The sequence below is a fragment of the Garra rufa genome, chromosome 9 (genome assembly GCF_049309525.1).
Source record: "Garra rufa chromosome 9, GarRuf1.0, whole genome shotgun sequence".
Taxonomy (NCBI): domain Eukaryota; kingdom Metazoa; phylum Chordata; class Actinopteri; order Cypriniformes; family Cyprinidae; genus Garra; species Garra rufa.
Genome location: NC_133369.1, coordinates 10,069,962 through 10,094,326, shown reverse-complemented (window position 1 = coordinate 10,094,326; position 24,365 = coordinate 10,069,962). Strand labels below are relative to the sequence as shown.

At 33.8% G+C, this 24,365-nt stretch overlaps 1 protein-coding gene across 1 annotated transcript in view; it reads right to left on the bottom strand.

The window, feature by feature from the left end:
* Positions 1-14,516, bottom strand: part of LOC141343140 (regulating synaptic membrane exocytosis protein 2-like) — a 109,297-nt gene extending 94,781 nt beyond the window's left edge. Inside the window, exons 1-4 of the mRNA XM_073847742.1 lie at positions 14,450-14,516; positions 12,902-12,986; positions 9,116-9,220; positions 3,122-3,332 (exon numbers count right to left, since the gene is read on the bottom strand). Coding sequence (XP_073703843.1) covers positions 3,122-3,332; positions 9,116-9,220; positions 12,902-12,986; positions 14,450-14,516 — 468 coding nt within the window. The remainder of the gene's footprint in view (positions 1-3,121; positions 3,333-9,115; positions 9,221-12,901; positions 12,987-14,449) is intronic.
* Between the last annotated feature and the right edge of the window lie 9,849 nt (positions 14,517-24,365).

Below are 24,365 nucleotides of genomic sequence, written 5' to 3'. Positions count from 1 at the left end.
AGGTAGTTTTTGTCTCTTACCCCAATTTCGGGCGGCATGAAAATGCAATAACCCGCTTTCTGTCAACTTACTGAAGTGTGCATGTGTGATACATGACAGCAAGGCATCGTTAGTGCAGATTTAAAGGAGTAGTGCACTTTCAGAACAAAAACTGACAGATAATGTACTCAGCCCCTTGTCATCCAAGATGTTCATGTCTTTCTTTCTTTAGTTGTAAAGAAATTATGTTCTTTGAGGAAAACATTTCGGGATTTCTCTCCATATAATGGACTTCTATGGTGCCCCCGAGTTTGAACTTCTAAAATGCCGCTTCAAAGGGCTCTAAATGATGACAGCCGAGGAAAGAAGAGTCTTTTCTAGCAAAACGATTGGTTATTTCCTAAAAAAAAAAAAAAAAAAAAATTACAATTTATATACTTTTTAACCTCAAATGCTCGTCTTGTCTAGCTCTGTGTGTACTCTGTGTATTCCGGTTCATGACAGTTAGGAGATGGATCTCATTTTTTTCGTCCAAAACGGTGTTTGATCTTTATTGCATGTTCACTTTGAAAACACTGGAGACGTAGAACAATTTTGAAGTTGGAGGAGAAAATGAGATGGAAGTTTTGGATGGATAACGAAATACACAGAGTTCATGCAGAGCTAGGCAAGATGAGCATTTGAGGTTAGAAAGTATAGAAATCGTAAATGTTTTTAGAAAATAACCAATCGTTTCACTAGACAAGACCATTCTTCCTGGCTGGGATCATTTAGAGTCCTTTAAAAGCTGCATTTAAACTGCATTTTGGAAGTTCAAACTTGGGGGCACCATAGAAGTCCATTATATGGAGACAAATCCTGAAATGTTTTCCTCAAAAAACAATTTCTTTACGACTGAAGAAAGAAAGACATAAACATCTTGGATGACAAGGGGGCAGTGTTGTGCAAGTTACTTCCAAAACGTAATACATTATATATTACTAGTTACTGTCTTTTAATAGTAATTAGTTATATTACAATATTACTGTCTCTAAATTGTAATGCGTTACACTACTTTTAAGTTACTGTTGAGTTACTTTCATCAAAATATCCACAGATTATAAAATGCCAAAAAAAAAGTTTATAGCTGCTCATTATACATTAAGTTTAGGATAGCTAGCATAAAATTATAAAAACATATTTAGGTAGGCCTACCGGTATGTCTATTAATGTTACGTTGTAGTTTAGGTTAAACACAGATAAGCACAAAACTCATTAATACTTTCAGAAATAACACCGGTAAATAAAGTGAAGTGTTATAATGTACAATCATTAAACACAATGAATAGCCTATAGGCTATTTTAAATGGTTTTCAGAACAAAACAAGAATGAAGAATACAAGTTGCTAAACAAGCCAAAACGAATGAGGGTAAAAGCGAAACTAAAAACAAACGGTGTTGTTCTCGTGCAGCCTACCTCTCTCATTCTGCATCAATCCAATTAAATGTGTCCATATTCGTGATGTATTTGAATGCTAAACTATTATGTAAACCAGGATTTGTACTTAACGGGCTTATAAAACATCCTCCTCACATGAGCAAATATGTGTTTGGCCCGAGCTCAGGCTGACGGCACGGATACTATGCAGTACGCACTATTTCATTTGACCAGTGACTGTATTTTATTCTTATAATTAACAGACTGCAACTTTTGCAACGCTGTGTGTGCGTGAGGCGCCGGGGCAATCGAATAGCGGAATAACTCCGTCATTTTTGGTCATACAGATAATTTATAACTGCAGTGTGTTTACTTTTATTTCTGTCATCTTGGTTTCCTTTCCGTGAACTTTCGTAGAGCGCCACTCCACACAAAAGTGAACCAAACTCAGCAGCATACGTCACTCAGTCTTTTCTTTTTGAAAATCTGATATATTTCGCGTATTCATTTTATATGCGGACTATGATTTAATAAAAACAGATTTAGTCATTTTTAGCTTAATTTTTGTTGCTTATGCGCTCGTCCGTCATTTTTTCTCTTCTCCGACTCCGCAGCTCTCATCATTAGTTTAGTGTTACTGGCACCAGTCTAGATGTTTCTAGGAGTTACTCGTGCTGTTTCTCCATAACGGGAGTGCGTCCTTCTCATAAATGTAGAATCCGTCTCTGCAGTCATCTCAGCCATCGAATTCCAGCAACAGGAAGACAAAATATTTTACTTGTGGACTTTTTTAAATTCACAAATTAATGTTGAGTTAAAATATGTTGATGTAACTTGCGTTACTGAGATTGTAACGAGTAATATTATTACCCAAATTGTATTAGTAATGCGTTATATTACCGCGTTACAGCAAAAAGTAATAAACTACTGTAACATATTACTTTTGTAATGCGTTACTCCCAACACTGCAAGGGGGTGAGTACATTATCTATAAATTTTGTTCTGAAAGTGAACTACTCCTTTAAGCGCATCTAGACAGAGCAAACACTTTGCAGTAAAGAATGGCAGACTCTTTCATGAAAATTATAAAGTGTTCTCGTGCAGCAAAAGTAGAAGTGGTTCAGTCAAAACGCTGCATTTATAACTGCATGAGAGAATAATATGAGCTGTAAATTTCACGCTGACATGTTGCAAGCTTTATTTAACATAACAACTGACAAACATATGGAATACTCAAAGTCAGATACGCAAATTATTACATTTTGATGTCACTAATACTTTTAACGTAATACATCACTTTTAACATCACTGATTTATTAATAAAGTCATGTAAATGCAGCTTACTTGCGTTGTCAGGTTACTGATGTGCATGTAAACGGGCAAACCTGGTTATTTTAATAAGCTGATATTTGTGAGTTTTCAGTATACTGGTGTGCATGTAAACATGCCCATTGATTTACATTACAAGCTATCAGAATTTGCACCAAGTTGCTGATTTTTTTACTCAGTTTGAGCTATATTCTCACTATATGAGCCATAAAAGCCTGGTGGACAAAATATGATCCTCAAAAGTTCTCTCACTTGCAAATTATTTTAAAAATAGAAGGTAGTATGGAGTGTATACTGGACAGTGTGCTATATTCCATTCTGAACACAGCCATTGTTAGAGGAATGACTAGTGTTGATGTCCAGCTGAAGTCAGTGCTTGTGTGTAAACGTCTGTACCTTGTTAGAGCGTAGTGAAACTCTTCCTCCACAGCGAGCGCAGAACTTGGTTTGGCAATAAGAACAGAGGTGGCCACAGCCGTCGGCAAACTTGGTTTTATGGCAGATTCCGCAGGTGGGGGTGTCACTCTTCTGTTCCTGGGTGGTCTGTGTCTCGTCCCCCATCTTTTTCACCTGGTCCTTATACATTTCAAATTGCTGGTGCAATTTCCTGCGGGGATCAGAACACAGCCAATCAGAACACATTACAAGTTTAAATATCATGAGATGATAATATACTTGGGGAAACGGACACTGAGGTATTGTCATGGGTTACAACAAAAAGGATTTTACTGCTCAGAGGTTGTGGTTTCATTGCTCATTTGACTTAATCGACTTGTGTTTCATTCAAATACAAACTTTTTCTCAGTTAATCATGTTAAAAATCTACAAAAATTTCTAAACAATACAAAACAATTGCTGTTATACAGTAATAGTATACAGCTATAAATTGAATATAAAAACTAACAAAGTCCCATTTGCTCTTCATCTGATCTCATTTTGTGAAGACACAAGACTGTGATGATGTGCTTCAAAGGTCATCATTATCATAAATTCTTGTAAGTTTTTTATATTTAGATTTTTTTTAAATGTATGTACATTTATAACACTATACTTTGTATTATTTCACCTTTTCATCAAGTTACAAGAAAACTAGTTAACGCTAATGCGAGGGCGTTTCTAATGCCGCGTCTATGGGAGGAGCGGTAAATTTGACCTTGTTCTTTCTCCTGATTGCCGATATCAGTCTCTCTCAATTTTTTTCCTTTGATTGAAAGTCGTTAAAACACAAGTTTTTCTTTTGCTATTTGAGCAAATGGGAATGTAAAAAATATATTTGTGGTACTCTTCCATTCACTGCTTTCGGATTTTACCAAACTATGACTACTTCCACTGCTAAAAAAAACTGGAAATGTCAGAAAGGTCCATTAACTTTAATCAGTAAGAATGCATTTAATAAATGCTGTTCTTTTGAACTTTCTATTTAATCATAAAATTCTAAAAAAAAAAATAAAAAAAAAATCTGATTCCTCAAAAATATTAAGCAGCGAAGCTGTTTTCAACATCAATAAGAAATAAACATATTAGAATGATTTCTGAAAAAGCAATACTGGAGTAATGACACTGATAATTCTACTAAATAAACTAAATTTTAAAATATATTAAACTAGAAAACAGTTATTTTGAATTGTATTTTTTTTTTAGAACATTGATGTTTTTACAGTATTTTTAATACAATAAAAAACTGTGCATATAAAACTTAAAAACAAATTTCTTAAACAAAATTGAATCGTTAATAAATAAAAAATCCTACTGACTCTAACTTTTGAACTGTGTATATTATAACAATACATTTTACATTTTCTGAAAAATTGTAGAAGAGTGTAAAAAAAGTGAATACAAAGATTACATTTCTTAGATATTGCTTATTAGAATGATTTCTAAAATTTTAATACTATTTTACAACATTAATGTCTTTTCCTGTATTTTTTTTTTTTTTTATAAAATAAACAGCTTTGGTGTGCATAAGAAACTAAAAAAACTGAACAAAAATTAATGAATTAATAAATAAATAAATCTTACCAACTCCAACTGTGCATATTACAATACACTTAAACACATTCATTTAAAAAAAACACATACAGTATTATAAAATGTTTTTTTTAATAAACCCTGAAAACAAATATATTGTTCTGAAAGAAATGTCACATTTACAATGAAATATGTACATAATCACTAAAAAAAAAACTAAAAAAAACTGAAAATTGTACAACAATAAATAAATAAATACATGATTTTATATATACATACACAGTCAAACCATAAATTATTCAGACACCAGATATAATTTTTACTATTTTTTTACTAGTGGGTGCAGGACACTATAGCTCATTTATGTAAGCAAGGATAACAAAATAAAGTAAACTGTGACATATTATATCCAAAAATTCTTCATACAGCAGACTACCAGTAAAATTGGGACCAAAAATTATTCAGACACTTTGACCTGACCATGTTTTGCTTAAGTGTTTTTTTCTTAAATTGCTAATGCAACCTTTTTACACCACAGACTGAACAAAATTAAGCATTGCTTGGTAATTGGTAAACAAAGTATTGATAATTGTGTAAATATTGTCATACTAATAGCTGTCTGAATTTTTAATTGATTATTTTTTAAACCCAATCTCATAAAATGTTTTAATAAACCCTGAAATGTATTGTTCTGAAAGAAAAGCCACATTCATGATGAAGTATGTACATAATCACTATAACAGCTTACAAATATTTAGTTGATTGTTAGTAAGCAGTAGCTCTGATTAAACTCAGTTGCGACTGCAGAAGGTGTCAGACGGATACACAACAGTGATGAGCACTTTCTGTTCTTCAGCCCACTTCATCAGCAATTAAAGCATCATGTGCAGCCTTGAGACTATTTGTGGCTGAACTCATACAAACCAGATCACAAAGATAAGACGTCAAGCTCACGTGCATCACCTCATATAGACTGAAAAACTGAAATGGGCTGAAGACATGACAGTAATTATGAGCTGTCTGATTAATTGACAAAACATACAAATAAATATCGACTTGATCTAGAGCACGCAAATCACCTTGAGTGTGTTTATGGGACTTTTATATAATACAGGCTTTTAATCATGTACCCTCTTCATTACCGTAAGAGAGCAGAGGGGGTCAAAGGCTTGAGACAGACCCTGAAACGCTAGCTGAATGCACGCATGGCGCCCATGCATTTTGTATGTCCCCTGTCAATCAACCGTAGCCGTGGAAACCGAACACTGGGGGCTAACGCCATAAGCTGTCGATTAGAGGAGGTTTGGTCCCACATCTGCCCCTGCAACATTCATTAGCAGGTTGAATTATTGAGCACGCTGATCTGTTTACTACTGCAGAAAGCCTAGGTGTTACCCAGAATTCACCTGGCCACCTCCCACCAAACTCCAACTTGAGCACATTCTCACACTAATCACTAACTCTGACAGGAGAGTTTGAATGCTTAATGCAAAGGAGTTTGTTTCATGAAATTTTTATGAACACAAACGTCATTGAACTTGTGTTTTTTGACTTCAGCATTAATAAATTGCTTTTTTTTTTAAAAAAAAACATGTTTTATTTACATATATTGTCTGTAATTCCTGGAGAAAGCTAGTCATTAGCATTCTCATTCACCGCAACAGCATATTTACCCCATTTAAAATAAAATAAAATAAAATAAAATAAAATAAAATAAAATAAAATAAAATAAAATAAAATAAAATAAAATAAAATAAAATAAAATAAAATAAGGAACTAAAATTACTAACTGTAAATAAATATTTAGTAAATTACAGTAAAACTAAACTTTAGACCGAACTTAAAAACTAAAATAAATGAAACCTAAAGAGGAATATTCAAAAATTAAATAAAAAAATAATTAAAATTAATTTAAAAATTACAAAAAAAGTTGTTTTTTTTTTTTTTAATAAAATAAAATAAAATAAAATTAAATTAAATTAAATTTGGATCAAAGACTTAAAATAAAATAAAATAAAGGAACAAAGACTTAAACTAAATGAAAATGAGAAATTAATACATCAGTAATAATTTTAGACTAGGGTTATATTTAGCTAAAATTATAGATTAAAGCTATTAAAAAATGTATAATAAAATAAAACAAAACAAAACAAAACAACAAAATTTGGATCAAAGACTTAAACTAAACGAAATCATGAAATGAACACACCAGTAATAGTTTTGACCAGGATTATAATTAACTAAAATAAAAGCTATTAAAAAATGTTAAAGCAATAAAAAATAAAATAATAAAATAAAATAAAAATAAAAGGCTTGAACTGAATGAAAATGAGAAATGTTGCTAAAATAACCGAAGTACGTTCAGGAACTTAAATTACTAACTGTAAATAAGCATTTAGTAAATTACGGTAAAACTGAACTTTAAAAACTAAAATAAATAAAACCTAAAGAGTAATATTCTAAAAATTTATTAAAAATGACAAAGTACATAAAATTAAAAGGGCAAAATTATAAAAAGTAAAGAAAATTTTAAATTAAAGTGAAAGTAAAATTAAATTAGAGTAAAATTTATTAGTAAAATTAAAGGTTTAATGAAAAATAAAATCGAAAACTGAATATCTATAATAAATACTAAATTAACACTGGTTTTCATTGACCAGCAATAGAAAAAACAGGCTTTCTGAAGCTAACTGGCCAAACCTGTCACCGTAGACCCCACCAGACATGATTTCTGTTCAAGTCAGTGACCTTTCACCCCTCTAGGATCAAGTCACACCAATGAGCAGGTCTGCTTTCACCGACCCCTTGACCTTTACCCGTATACCCTTTGAACATGCGCATATACAGTACCACTTACTGTCTGACCCCATGCACCTCTCTCAGATACATGGCAGATATCCTTCAGCTAATGCAATATTAGATTTTACTCTGTCTTTCATAAGAGATCATATGTACTCAGCACAACAATGACAGATTTTACATTAAACCCAGCATCTATCCTTCATACACGGTGCTCCAGACAGCAGTCAGGTGGATGATGGGAAGGCTGGAGGAGCTCCAGAGGTCTGGCAGGTGCGCTGGCTCAGGTAGCATTACAGACAGCTGGAGACCACAGCACAGCTCACCTCCAGAGACGCATAACCCATAATATAATCATACGCCATTCTTCACGTCTCATCTGACACACAGCAGATAGAGAAGTCAAAGAAACACGAGCCAGAACACCGATACGCACTTGCTTTATGAGTGACACCGTGGCCACCTGAAGACCTGCGCTTTACCCGTTTAAGCTACTTATAAATTTGTAGTCGACTTCTCATGTAATGCAAAACCCATGCTTAAGGCTAGTCTCTAATGCAGGTCTTGTAATCAAATCAAATTGATGGGCCATAATGAGTAAAACATGCCTGTAGTACCTAGTATTTAAGATATTAAATAAGGCCTGTCAGTTTAATCACAATAATTGAGCATAATTAATTATATGTAACAATAATATAATAAAAATAACAACTAAATCTACCCTACCAGTCAAAAGTTTTTGAACAGTAAGATTAACTAATTATCTTCTGCTAAAAATTCAGCTTTGAAATCACAGGAATAAATTAAATTTAAAATATATTCAAATAGAAAAAGTTATTTTAATTTTTTATTTTTATTCTTTTTCAAATTTTGACTGTTTTGGCTGTACTTTGGATCAAATAAATGCAGGCTTGGTGAGCAGAAGAGACTTCTTATATATATATATATATATATGTATGTAAACATTAGAAATCTTACTGTTCAAAACCTTTTGATTGGTAGTGCATCTAATTAAGATGTATGATTAACAGATGTCAATTCATATTTCATAAAGCCTAATGCACTGATTAATGCTAACGAATACAATCTTAAGTTTTTTAAGTATAAATTGAGATTTATACATCATCTGAAAGCTGAATAAATAATCTGAAAGCTTTCCACTGATGTATGGTTTGCTAGAATAGGACAATATTTTGCCTGAAATACAACTATTGGAAAATCAAAAAACTGAGGGTGCAAAAAAATCAAAGTATTGAGAAAATCGCCTTTAAAATTGTCCAAATGATGCTCTTAGCAATGTGTATTACTAAACAAAAAAGTTTTGATATATTTACGGTATGAAATTTACTAAATATCTCCAAGGAACATGATCTTTACTTAATATCCTAATGATTTTTGGTCAAAGAAATCAATCATTTTGACCCATCCAATGTATGTAATTGTTGGCTATTGCTACAAATATACCCGTGCTACTTATAACTGGTTTTGTGGTCCAGGGTCACATTTCAGCATTGTCAGAGTAAGTAAAAGTGGAGTATATATGATGCATAATTCAAGGTTTGTCTGGGCGATATAGCCTTTGGAGGGCTGAGGGCAAAGATGAATCCATTCAGTCATACTTACGTCTCTGGCTCCTTTGGAGGCTCTGTTTGCAGTTGGTTTTGGGACTTTATCTGGGGCTGGAGAACATTATTAACCAGATCAGTGATTCCGCTAAAGGGAAACCACCTGTATGAACAAGCAGACAACGCAACTCAAAATCCGGTCAACAAGCCTGCTTCCAGTCGGCATACGCAACAATATCATCATGACAACTGCAGTGCAGCTACATTCATGAGAAACACACACGTACAGCTACAAAAACTAGAGAGAGAGAGAGGGAGAAAGAGAGAGAGAGAGATAGGGACAGACTACTGACAACCTCATGCATACTGCATACAAAACTCGTCACTTTCTCATCTGGAAAGCTCAAATCTAATAGGCTGCTAGTAAGAAAAAACAAGTTATTATGCCACCCATTATGTACAAAAAAAAAAAAACAGAATGAATAGATGTGTCAAATTTGTCCAGTTTAGTTGCAATATATTATGATTTATTTATTTATTCCCCAGGCATTTAGTATCAAGTAAACTAGATATGCATTAGCAAAACTTTATATTCTGCTCTTATATTATAAAGTACACAAGAATTACACTATATTTACCAGGAATTCTCATATTGCTGGTCTTGGATAGGAAATGCTGTGCAGTGTGCCACAGTTTTCTATTACTGTGGTAAACACTATTTAATGTAAACTGCCCCTAAATGAAATGTACAAACAAATTGTGCTGTGATTAGTTGCTGTAAATGTCAGTCAAACAATCTCTTCTTGTCTAAGTGGGTGTTTCTTGGTTTTAAACAAAAATAAATGTACAGTTAAAGACAAAAGTTCACACACACCTCACATAATCTGCAAAATGTTAATTATTTTACCAAAATAAGAGGGATCATACAAAATGCATGTGACTTGAATAAGATTGTTCACATATTTCACATAAAAGATGTGAAATAATAGTTGAATTTATAAAAATTAAACTGTTCAAGTTCACATACACTTGATTCTTAATACTGTGTTGTTACCTGAATGATTTTTTTTATTTTTTTTGGTTAGTGATAGTTGTTTATTAGTCTCTTGTTTGTCCTGATCAGTTAAATTGCCTGCTGTTCTTTAAAAAAAATCCTTCATGTCCCACAAATTCTTTGGTTTTTCAGAATGTTTGTGTATTTAACCCCTTTCAAACAATGACTGTATGATTTTGAAATACATATTTTCATACTGAGGACAACTGAGGGACTCATATGCAACTATTACAGAAGGTTCAAATGCTCACTGATGCTTCAGAAGGAAAAATTATGCAAAAGAGGTGGGGGTGAAAACTTTTGAACGTGAACATTTTTCTTATTTTGCCTAAATATCTTTTTTTTTTTTCATTTAGTACTGCCCTTTAGAAGCTACAGAAAGTACTTACATGTTTCCCAGAAGACAAAATAAATTAAGTTTTTCCTGATATTCAAATTCAAAAAGTTCCCACCCCCAGCTCTTAATAGATTTGTGTTTCCTTCTGAAGCATCAGTGATCATTTAAACCTTCTGTAATAGTTGCATATGAGTCCCTCTAGTTGGAAAGGATTCAAATACACACAATTTTTATAAATTCAGCCATTATTTTCTCTTGTGGACTACATTTAAACTTCTTTATGTGAAATATCTTATTCAGGTCAATACTAAATGAAAAAAGAACATGCATGTTGTATAATTCCTCTTATTTTGGTAAAATAATTAACACTTTGCATAATCTGCAAGGTGTATGTAAACTTTTGACCTAGAGAGACTAGAGAAAGAATAAAAATAGAAAGAGAAATACAAAGAGATGGAAAAACAGAAGAGGAGACACAGTCAGCTGGAGAAGGAAGCAAAGAAGCCGGAGTGAGTGAAATGAATTTTTGCATTCATCAGCCCGGGATACGGTCGTGTATCCACAGATACAGAGAAAGAGATCAAACAGTGTCCATGTCGACAAACAAGCAAAATAAAGCAGGACTGATGCATCCAGCCTATACATGGATGAAGCTGCCAAAAGCCTTTCAGATAGAGCCATGACAGACTGCAGGCAGCCAATCACTAGAGAGAGGAGGGGAAAAGAGCCGCCAATCACAGAAGAAGCCACAACAAACGCACACGCCACTAACCAGCCAGGCAGGATCGCTAGCTAAGATCAGGCCCACACAGAATCTGTGCATGGACAAAATCTGCAGAATTTGAGTGACCAACAAAGTATTTTTTGTTTAGTAAATGTTTAGGCTGATGTGGTGATGACTTGAGTTGCCAATAAGAGTATTCTGCAGCTGTTGCCAAGAAATCAAAGCAGACAAATAGGAAAAGTCCACAGATTCCATCTAGGCCTGATTGAGTGTTACTTACTGGGCTGGCTCAGACTTTGCATCTTCTTTGACCCTAAAAATAAAAAATAAATGAATAAATAAGTGAACATATGACAACAGAAATAAAAGACAACAAAAGTGTAATTCTAATAAAAATGACAAACAAACAAAAACATGGAAACACATTCAAAGAAAGTCCAATACTGGTCATATCTGTTTTATCATGTTAAGTTAACAAGGTGTTTTTTTTTTATTATTATTTTTTTTTTATTAAATACAGGTATTATCCCATTTCTAATTTTATTTGTCATGAATACAATATCTTAAATCTCATATATCATTACATTACATAATTATTATATGTGACCCAGGACCACAAAACCAGTCTCAAGTAGCACAGGTATATTTGTAGCAATAGCCAAAAATATATATTCTATGGGTCAAAATTGTCTTTTATGCCAAAAATTATTTGAATATCAAGTAAAGATCATGTTCCATGATGATAATTTGTATTAATATATATTGCTAAGAATGTCATCTGGACAATTTTAAAGGTGATTTTCTCAATATTTGGATTTTTTGCACCCTCAGACTTCAGATTTGCAAATAGTTGTATCTTGGCCAAATATTGTGTATAGCTTATTTATTTAACTTCCAGGGTCACATACATAAATATATTAATTATACACATATATGTGGGTGTTTATGATATATAGCTTTACTGTGAAATAAAATGATTATTTTTTTATTTTAAAAAGATTTTAGGCACGCTAACCATCTGCCAATACATGTGAAACAAACTAAATATGCAAACAGATATGAACATGATCATTTTAAATGTATACACAAACAGAAAACATGTAAAGACATGGAACACTTTAAAGCAAAAACTTAAATAGCAACTAATTGATAACAGGTAAACAAAAAAAAACAAGGACGCCGTCTTTTTTCCCTCCACAGATACATTGCATGTGTCAACCACAGAAAAAACACTGTCCACAACACACAGTCCATCAGACTGAGCTTAAAACTCAAATACAATGAAATCAACCTCAAAGAAAGAGGGTTAATGAACACCCGAACATCAGAGATCCTGGCAAAAACAGTGTATCATGGTTTCAGCACAGCATTTCTAGCAGTTTCAGGTCATGTTTTGCTAAATGTGGAAAAAACATTCTGTGCAAATTGTAAAACGGTGTGGCACTGCCCCCTAATGGTCAAATATTACGGAACAGATGTCAACCTCTGCATCTGGATCACAGAATAAAGTGCAGCAGTCTCAAACTTGGAGTGAAATTTGAAATATATACATATAGTTTGACTATGCTGCAGGATGGCTTGCTTCGGTTTCAGTCACACTTCAGCATTGGGTTGTCGTGTTAAACTGCAGAAAATTAAGACTTGACTTGCAAGTCTTGCGTGTGATGTTCTAACCAAATTATCCCTCTTTCTTAGCTGTTCCCAGACTGTTAATTTAACCTCAAATGACTGTCCTCGCTCCTCCTTATCCCTCTCTGTTCTCTCCGTGGTGCTCTTGAGTGGAGGTGGAGACAGAGGCCTCATTGATGTGACAGCTATAGAATGAGAGCTGACTCATCACTTTAAATAACACACCCCACATCTCACCATCAGACTCGCAGCACGCTCCTCTTAAAGGAGTATTCCTGCTTATTTTCAACTTAACGTCCTACAACATTCTAGAGAGTTAAAGCAGAAATGCTATTTTTGTTAATGCATATAAGATTGTGCGATCTCTTCTGGGTCAGTCTCTCGGATCAAAAATATCATAATTTGGGTTCTGAAGATGAATGAAGGTCTTATGGGTTTGGAATGACATGAGGGTTACAATTAATGACAATTTTTTGCAAACAGTAGCTATGTTCAAAACAGCATTTTACCATACACTCTTTTAAAAGGTCCTTCACAGCAGTGCCATAGATAAACCAGTTTTGGTTCCCCAAAGAACCATTCAGTCAAAGGTTCTTTAAAGAACTTTCTCTCTCTTACCTTTTTATAATCTGAAGAACCTTCTTTCACCACAAAGAACCACTTGTGAAACAGAAAGGTTCTTCAGATGTTAAAGGTTCTTTATGGAACTATTTAAACCAAAAAGGTTGTTCTATGGCATCGTGACGCACCTTTATTTTTAAGAGTGTACTCTGTACACAGTATGCATCCGGTGAGCAGTATGCATGTTTTCTTTATGCATGCAGTACATTATTTATGCATGAATTTATTTAATCAGAAAACACTGATACTTTCAAAAGAGCACCAATGAAAAAAGATGCTTGTTGCTATAAATAAATAAATCAACTTTCCATTGATGTATGGTTTGTTAGGATAGGATACAACTATTTGAAAATCTGAAAACTGAGGGTGCAAAATAATCAAAATACTGAGAAAATTGTCTTTAAAGTTCTCCAAATGAAGTTTTTAGCAATGCATATTACTAATCAAAAATTAAGTTTTGATATATTTACGGTAAGAAATGTACAAAATATCTTCATGGAACATGATCTTAATATCCAAATGATTTTTGGCATAAAAAAAAAAATTGATCATTTTACCAATGTATTGTTTGCTATTGCTACAATTATACCTGGGTCACAAATATTACATGAAAATCTACATGATAATTAGATAGTTACCTCGACAGCTAACTAAAATAAGTTGAAACACTAAGATTACTCACTGGATAAAAATAAAAACTAAAACGGAACTAAACTTAAACCTTAACAGCAATTAATATAACCATAGCAGCGAATAAGTGTTTAATTATAAGGGGTCAGAAAGCCATGTGCCAAAAAATAAGTGGACTACAGAAAAAAATAAAAAATAAAAAAAAATAAAGAAATGCATAATATGACCTGTTTTTCAGCTAGCACTAAAACACTGTTCTGTCTGAAGTGTGTGTGTGTGTGTGTGTATACGTGTGGACACACTGGCCTCCCGCTGTCAGCGATGCACAGAAGAGGAAAGTCCTGTTACATAACACAGAGCTGAATCTCTGCATGGGGCATAATTACTCCACAATTACAGCTGCCAGTGTGCCAGTCTGTGCTGGTCAGTGGGGCTGGCAGCGCCCGCGCTCTCCTGTCTGCCATCACTACCACAACACAGCAGCTTCCACAAGCTTCAGCCTGAGCTTAAAGAAAAAATGCTGGCTTATTGTAATGAATTCTGTGTACAGTGAAACACATATAAAAGGTGTGAGGTAAAATTACCAGAGGATTTAAAAGAAGACATGTAGACCTTGGTAAAGCATTTAGACTGATTTTTAAAGGGGTCCTTGATTAGGTTTTCACTTTTTTAACATTAGTGTGTAAAATGTTGCTTTTTGCACATAAACAACATCTGCAGTTATTTAAAAAAAAAACGAAGCATGACCATGTTACATGTTACATGTTACAGTGGACAGTTGAACACAATCAAGCCTTTAAAAATAGCTGATTGACCAACCCTTTAAACAAAAATTGTTCACTGACTATCTGTAAAGTCAGCAGAAGACCAATGACTATGTTCAGAACAGCATCCTAGCCTATTGGCCGAAGTATGCCATTAGGCAAGAAAGACAGCTAAATAATCAAACTTTCAGAGAGTAAAAATACAGTTTTTAATTAAAAAAAAAAAAAAATTATCATGCAGTTTTTCTTATTAAGCAACAACTGTTTTTAACATTATTAACTGAGCAGCAAATCAGCATATTCGAATGATTTCTGAAGGAATGATTTTCATGTGACACTGAAAAATGGCTGCTGAACTTAGCTTTGCCATTTTTTTTTATAAATTACATTAATACAGTTGAAGTCAAAAGTTTACATACACCTTGCAGAATCTGCAAAATGGTAATTATTTTACCAAAATAGGAGGGATCATACAAAATGCATGTTATTTATTTTTTTTTAATACTGACCTGAATAAAATATTGCACATAAAAGATGTTTACATTTAATCCACAAGAGAGAGAGAGAGAGAAAAAAAAAAACAGGTTAAAAATGGCCCAGTTCAAAAATGTTCATACACTGTGTTGAAAACTTTTTGAATTTGAAGATCAGGGTAAATTGAACTTATTTAATCTTCTAAGAAACACAACGTAAGTATCATTTGTAGCTTCTGAAAGGAGGTACTAAATGAAAGAAAATATGATATTTAGTTAAAATAATCTTCATTCTGTTCAAAAGTTTTCAATCCAGCTCTTAATGCATCGGTTTTCCTTCTGAAGCATCAGTGAGTGTTTGAACCTTCTGTAATAGTTGCATTTGAGTCCCTCAGTTGTCCTCAGTGTGAAAAGATGGATTTCAAAATCATCCAGTCATTGTTGGAAAGAGTTCAAATACGCAAAAATGATGAAAAAACAACAAATTTGTGTGACCTGAAGGATTTTTCTGAAGAACAGCGGGCTGTAATTGTATATTAAAACAGGAAAGCGCAATAATTGTACAATGACACTATTTTAACTGCATTTTCTCAAATAAATAGCCTTGGTGACCCCACACTTTTGAGTGTATGTCTGTGCAAATAACAGTTAAAAATACCGTGGAATATTACTTTAAGGTTCAAAACATTGTCTAAACATAAGATTTAACACAACGGAATTGTGTGAATGAGTGTGCGACAGGTGGACGGACAGTGCGAGACCAGTTCATTTTTATGAATGTGGAAATCGGCGTGTGCGTATGTGGCAACAGGTGGCAGAATCACTGCAGGAGCAGAAATGGTGTAATCTGGTGCCAGAGAAACCCAGGTCAACATGACCTCCGCTGAACCATCTGAGAGACCACAGAGTGCCACTGAATAAACACACACACTTGATTAAACCACAGTACACAAGTTGCATTAAGTGCCAGAGTATGCATGTGAGTGTGTGAACAGGCTCACTTCCAGAACCTAGTGCGTCATCTTGCTGCCTGCTTCCTATTTCGGCAGCTGCCTATAAGGAAGCATCCTAAATGAAACTGAATCTCATAAATAAAGTCTTTTGCGTGTTTTACAAGGGAGGAACTCCACGTGCCACACAACTGGAGCTGATTTTACAAGAGTTTTTAGTTGGTTTTAGCAAGTTGCTATTGAGTTTAAAAGACAATTCCAATCAGAGTGAATTAATCAGTTTAATAATGTATTTAATGAAATACAATGCTTGCTTCTGACTTATTTCTGGGGTGCTGATTCCAAAAACAGTGCCTCTTTTGTGCACTCTCTCACAAAATATGATGCATTTCGTAGCATATTTGCTTTCAACAACCTTTTGTAAGGAAAATTCTTGGATTATCCCCTAAATCACCAGAAAAACTGTCTGACACTATTTCTTTTTTCCTCTGAACAAAGTTACCATTTGCTCAATTCTCATCCAATTTTTACATGTATGAATGATTCTAAAGACATTACTTTATGCCTAATCCTGATTTTAAGACACTGACAAAATGCAAACATGATATCTTCTGCTACATCTGTGGGTATTTTAGTTCATTTAAATTCAATAAAAAAGTATTTATTGAAAAACTTTAGAGTATTTGAACATATATTACTCCTTTGCAGACTGTAAATACTTTGTTATTAAAAATATCTTGATATTTGACAGTGTTTGTTATTTTGAAAAGTGCATTAAAGGCAATATATAAAAATTATACTTCATTCTCATTTTGTGAAAAAAAATTTTTATTGATATGAACTGAGTATCATCAAATTAGGTAATATTAGGCCAGATTTTTTTCTCAAAACGTAAGGCTGCATTATATTTATAATTAACATTTCACCCTGCAACATATTTTTTTCACTGTGCTTACTGTATTATGCATTATGGATTTACCTTCTCAGCAATGGCCCATTAAAAATGTATCAAAAGGCAGCAGCATAATTAAGTTGTCTACCTTTTAGAACCTCAAAACGCTCCCTACCTATAGGGTTTTGCAACACAGCCTCATTGGGGCTTAACAGCATTCTAGAACGAAGGCTGTTCTTGAGCCAAAAGCAAGCTAAATTTACAGCTCGCCCTCACACAGTGAAGCCTGAAATAGCAGCCGGGTTCAAGGCGGCCCATCATAGAGGCAGACACCTGTTCATTAGGACCATTCAGCAGGATGGCAGGGGAAGTGCCTCCCTTGAACACATTTCCCTTTAAAAGAGGATTAGCGCTGGGGGAGCTCTCGATTCCAGCTGTCATCGGTTCCGCCGTGGCATCTGGATCAAAAAGCAATCTCATTTGAGCTTGGAGCGCCGTGATTGGTCGTGCCAGACCCCGGTTAACCTTTGAGTGACAGCGTTAAATCCCTCCTCACATTTAGCACCACCCCATACGTCCAGCTTTCAGAAACGCACGTTCACTTTACTGATCCGTAAGCAGATGCTGCGACTTGAACCTAAATACAAACGATCTAGATGATGAGCTGGAGAATGATACAATAGATAAAGGAGTTGTGGGATGGTGCTAATTTCACTTTCAGAACAAAAATTTACAGATAATTTACTCGCCCCCTTGTCATCCAAGATGTTCATGTCTTTCTTTCTTCAGTCGTAAGGAAATTATGTTTTTTGAGTAAAACATTACAGGATTTCTCTCCATATAATGGACTTCTATGGTGCCCCCGAGTTTGAACTTCCAAAATGCAGCTTCAAAGGGCTCTAAACGATCACAGCCGAGGAAAGAAGCGATGGGTTATTTTCTAAAAAAAAAAAAAAATTACAATTGAGTGTGTGCGATGAACAACCGTATAAGTCCAAAAAAAACTAAAAATTAGATAACCATGTGACATTAATTGTATGTGTGAACTTTGTATACAGAAACAGTTTGGGGATATTTTCGCGTGTCCAAGAGTCCGCATTTTAAACGTTAAAATAGTGGAAAAAACGTTTATGTCCACAAAAAAAAAAAATTGGAGATGCCGCTTGCTGTCATGTCCGCTTCGGACATTAAAAGGCAAAACCTCTGCAAAAAAAAGAGAGGCAACATGACCAAATGGAAGGACAGAGTAAAGAAGGCTTTGAGGGATGCTGGAAAACCATATTTGACTAGAAGAGGAGAACAAAAACCAGGGAAAAATCCACCGAAACAGGTGAGTGGAAGAACCGTATATGTGATGTAATCTCTCTCTCTCCCTCTCTGAACGCGCTGAGGAGCGCTAAACATCGCATAAACAGTTAACCCATCAAAATAAACCACATACCATATATAATAAAGCTGTATTCATTCATATTTCCCGCCAGTCCTGTGTAAAGTACGGCAAGCAGAGTTTATTTGTTTATACATTTATATCGTTATTATTTATATCGTGAGATGGTATTTGTTTTTATTTATATATTGTTTTTTGTTAATAATTCATTGTTATTGCCTGTACTGTAAGAAGGTCTATGTATTGTACATTGTTCATATTGTATTTTCTGTTTTCAAATAATAAAAATAATAATAAACTTGAAAGAAATGCTTAATATTAACCTGAAGTTTCTGTTACTGTATTAAAACTTAGATAAAGGAATGAGATCTTTAGTGGTTTAAAGTGATATGATGAACTGGAGTTATACTGTTATTCCACACTAACTGGACATATACCGTTCTTCCACATTTCAGAAATATAAATCACAATAACTTTTGATTTTTAATACTGACACTGAAAAGTGTTATCTAATTAGAATTGAGAAGCTTTTGTTGTCTATTTTCAAGTAAAATAAAAATATATAATATAATGTTCACAATTCAAATTAAAAAAAGCTTATTACTCAAAATTTGAAAATATGGACTTGTATAAAAAGAGGGTTGAGTCTCCTTTAAAGTTCAGGTACAAGTCAATTATACTGATTTTTTTTGACTAAAGTCTTCTGTAAGTGTAAACTTTAAAATGTACAAAATTTTAATTTTTTTCCAATTCTTCATTTGTCTCTTTTTTTTGTTTTAATATTTAAATAAATATTGCATCTTGGACTTCACATTGCAATATTATCGTATCATGAGATTTTGATATCATTACATCCATCCCAAGTATTAAAGTTCAGCAAGCATGAGAAGTGTGCCACTGTTTTTCAAAAAGATCGGATTGAACAAAAAAAAAAAAAAAAATTACATCTTAAACGGTTCTGGGCACTTTTTATCTGTGAAACTGACTAGTCACCCAGGTAAACACCAGCTTGGCCAGTCTAGGAGACCATCTTGACCATCTTAAACCAGCAAAGATCAATAAACCAGCTTTAATCAGGTTTTTCAGCAGGATATGGATAACACAAAAGGGCACAAACATGCAAGTACAAAAATGCAACCATAAGTGCTTAGCAAACGAACGTACTACCATTAAGTATGTTTCTAGCCTAAAGTCGTACTTTAAAATGTCATTGCATTAGATAACAAAACGGCAAAGCAGGGTTACCAGGCAGCGTTAACTGTAAAGAAAGACAGCACTAGCACACTAAGCAAAATAAATATTTTACAGATACAATACACTATTTAATCAAATATTGTGAAATATTACAATTTAAAATAACTTGTTTTCCTATGAGGCAAAGCTCATCTTGTCTAACTTCTTGGTCTCAGGCCAACCACTCCGCCTTGCTCCCAATACAGACTTTATATAAACAAAATGTAAAAAATTTTGATAAGAAACCACGTCACTTTCATCATTGTAAGATTTTATCAAAATATAATCTGTTGAGTTGGGAAAACTTGGTTAAGTTTTCAAACGGCTGTTTAGCTTATAAAATTCTCAAAGGCCTGGGCCCACCACCTCTTAGTGAGTTTCTGAGTTTAAGATCAGAACAGTTGTCTCACTAGAGGAACATTTAGAAGGGACTGTGTTATTAATTTTAGGAAAACTGCTTTAGGTCAGTCTGCCTTCTCGATTAAAGCCTCGAAAGAATGGAATGACATCCCAACGTCAGTTAGAGAATTAAATAGTTATAATGAATTTTGTTCTTCTTTTAAAACTTGGCTTTTTAGCGTGCAAATATGTCAACAATAATTTTTTTTTTTTTGCTTTTGGAAATTGTAGGGTTTGTTGTATTATGTTATATTTTGATTAAATTGTTGTATTTGCATTGTATATTTAGGTTGCCTGTTGTACATCTGGCCTAGGACTGCAGATGAAAATTAGCCTTTTGGCTAACTCTGGCATATTTTGACTTGTCATGTTAATATGCATTGTCCTTGTAATAAACTAAATATAAGCTAAATTTTCAGCATCATTAATTCAGTTTTCAGTGTCACATGATTACTGTAATCGAGTAATAGAATCATTCAAATATGCATTCTGCTCAAGAAACTTTTTATTATCATCAATACTGAAGGATTATTTAAATGTACAGAAAGTTCAAAAGCAGCAAACAGCATTTATTTAAAACAATGTTACCCTGGACTACAAAACTAGTCATGAGTCGCACAGGATGGGTCAAAATTATAATTTTTTCTTTTATGCCAAAAAACATTAGAATATTAAGTGAAGATCATGTTCCATAAAGATATAAGTTGTAAATTTCCTACTGTAAATATATTAACATTTTATTTTTGATATATTAATATGCATTGCTAAGAACTTAATTTAGACAATTTTTTCAATATTTATATTTTTTTGCACCCTCAGATTCCAGATTTTCAAATAGTCGTATCTCGGCCAAATATTGTCTCATCCTAACAAACCATACATCAATTGAAAGCTTATTTATTCAGCTTGTATAAATCTCAATTTCAAAAAAAATTACCTAAATGACTGGTTTTGTGGTCCATGGTCACATATATCTTTACCTTGTACATGTGGAAAGCAAAGTGTGACCTAAAAATCGTCTGGAGAACAACAAAAATAGATAACCCTGTGAAAAATATCATTTCATTATAAGTATGACTTGTTGTATGCCACTAGGTTTTGTATTTTGCTATCTAATGCTGAGAAATTCAAACATTTTAAGCATGGCTTAAAGGCCCAAACACTTTTGGGGTCACTTTATGTCTAAAATGAAGCCACATGTGAATATATAGAAAATGCAAGAACCACCCTTTCAACTCTAGAGGGTCACTCTTGCGCACACACACACACACACACACACACACACACACACACACACACACTTATGTTGTCGTGCCTGTGGGTGGGGGAAGGGTGTGGGAACATCTCTTAAGAGTAAGTTACAATAATAGCCTACATGACTAACAATAGAGCGGTAATGGATACCCCCAGCATTGTTGGAGAGTGCAATTTCCTGTCCCTGTCCAGAACAAGCCACCAGTAAGTTAAACGCTGTCAGTGTGCTTAACATGTGTTAATGTGGCCACACGCACACAGTGTAACAACTGTGCCAAAAAAGTCATTAGTGTGGTTACCAAATCCGATCGGACTGGGTCAGACATAAGACACCTATCATTTCCAAAAGAAATGATATCCAAAGCAGCCTTCATCCTACATAAGCAGTCGACCGTCACAGCAAAAACATGTCATGCAGCCTCATGCCATTCCAAACCTGTATGGTTTTCATTCTTCTGTGAAACACAAATTGCAACATTCTGAAAAATGATGGTAACCAAACAGTTTTTGGTCTCATTGATTTCCATAGTGTTTTTTTGTCAATACTATGGAAGTCAACGGGAGCAGAAACCAATTGATTTCAAACATTTTTCAAAATACCTTGTTTTGTATTCCAAAGAAGACAGAAAGGCATACAGGTTTGGAATGACATGAGAGTAAGTCAATGACAGAATTATGTTTTTTTGGGTGAACTATCCCTTTAAGGGATCAAGCATCAGCTCTGAGTGCTGCTGTCCAGGGTGCTGAATCTGATCTTCCAGAGTCACAGACCAGCACATCTAATCTCAGACGGACCGCCCATTGACTGCTCACTGACCGTCTGATAAATCATGTACACTAAAACTGCAAGAGCTGCTGAAATATCCAGTTACAAACTAATAGGCCAGCTTTATATCAGTGAAACATCACTGTTTACAGGTTACCAGGGTGGTACAATAAACACAACTGCAGAAGAATATGTTAACTAGACGAGTTTGTGAGGTTCATAGCACTGAATCTGAAAGATACTACAAAAGTGCCTCACCAAGGCTGCATTTATTTGATCAAAATACAGTAAAACAACAATATTGTTTTACAATGCAAAGCTACATTTTCAGCATCATTCAGTGTCACACGATCCTTCAGAAATCATTGTAATATGCTGATTTGCTGTTCAAAAACATTTCTTATTATTAACAATGTTGAAAACAGCTGTGCTGCTTAACATTTTTTTAGGATCCTTGATGAATAGAAAGTTAAAATGTACAATATGTACAGTTTTCTGTACAATGCAATTACTAGAAGTCAGGAGCTTTTTTTATCAGTTCATTAAAAAAGTAGTTACTGAACAAAAAAGCAGAATTGTATTTTCCATCAAACACATAGTCAAATTATAATTTATTTAGACACCTATAACATTTCACCTTATCACATTTTTTTGCTATAGTTTAAAAATGGTAATAAAATATGACAAGAGTTAAACTGTGTCAGAACAAATTAATCTTGAAAATGTCAGATAACTTTGATAGAAAGGTATGTAACAAATGTCAATTGTCAAACCAAAATTTTTATTTAATTTTTTTTTTATCAATTTTACTGGTAGTCCATTGTATTACATTTTTTTGGGTATAACATGTCACAGCTTAATTTATTTTGCCATCCTCACTCACATAAATGAACTATAGTGTCCTGCACCCACTAATAAAAAAACTTTTGGTTTGGCTATTATTACTTTGTTTGGATAAATATAAATTCAGATCACACATTTTTGCTAATTTATTCTGTGTTTCCTGTTTCTGGCTGCAATGCCACATTTTACAGATTGGTCAACGACACCCAAACAAAACAAACACTTAAACACAGGGTTTATGCTGAGAGTTTAAAGTCTGGCTACGTGGAACTAGCAGGCATGCCATGGCGGAGCACTGCACACTGAATAAACCCATAAAGATCAGTGGAGTTTTGCTGATTGCATTAGAGATTTTCACTATAGACTGAGGGTTGCACAAGAACAATAGCGTCCCTTTGATTCACAATTCATTCTTTACTCCCATCAATCAAGCAGATGAGATCCTCTCAAAAAGAAGAATCACTGGAACAAAACAAACTAACCACAGGAATGAGCCAACAGACTAGAAATCATGGAAACAATGCACCGGGATAACTTGAAATGGACAGACCGGTATGATCCAGTCTGTACGAGCACATGAGAAACCGCACGCGTGAAGACAGCACTCCCTCACAACCTGACATCTCAAATGGTCCAATAAGCATCAACACACTACGATTCCCCAGTGAGACCACGCTCGCACAGTAAACGATTCTACAGTCTCAGAGGTTTGTACTGAGTCAGACAAGAGAAACTATTAAGACTACAATCAAAAAACACTACAGAAATGCACTAGGTGATTAAAATTTATACTGGATCCCATTAAACGTTCACTGGATGCAAAATTCACTTTTACATGTTGTTTGAACATAAATGTGTTAGCAGTGTGTAAACAACCACTCTATAATGATAAAAATCCACCCAGTGCTTTTTTTTTTTTTTTAAATCCCCAATAATAATAATAATAATAATAATAATAATAATAATAATAATAATAATATGCTGATTTGCTGCTCAAGAAACATTTTTTATTATCATCAATGTTGAAATCTGTTGTGTTGCTTAATATTTTTGTGGAAACTGATATATTTTTTTCAGAATTATTTAAATGTACAAAAAGTAGATTAGCAAAGCAGCAAACATCTTTTTTTATATATATATAATATGTGACCCTGGACCACAAAACTAGTTGTGAGTAGCACAGGATATTTGTAGCAATAGTCAAAAATACATTGTATGGGTCAAAATTATAGATTTTTATTTTATGCCAAGTAAAGATAATGTTCCATAAAGATATTTTGTCAATTTTTCTACTGCACATATCAAAACTTAACTTTTGATTAGTTATATGCATTGCTAAGAACTTTTTTAAA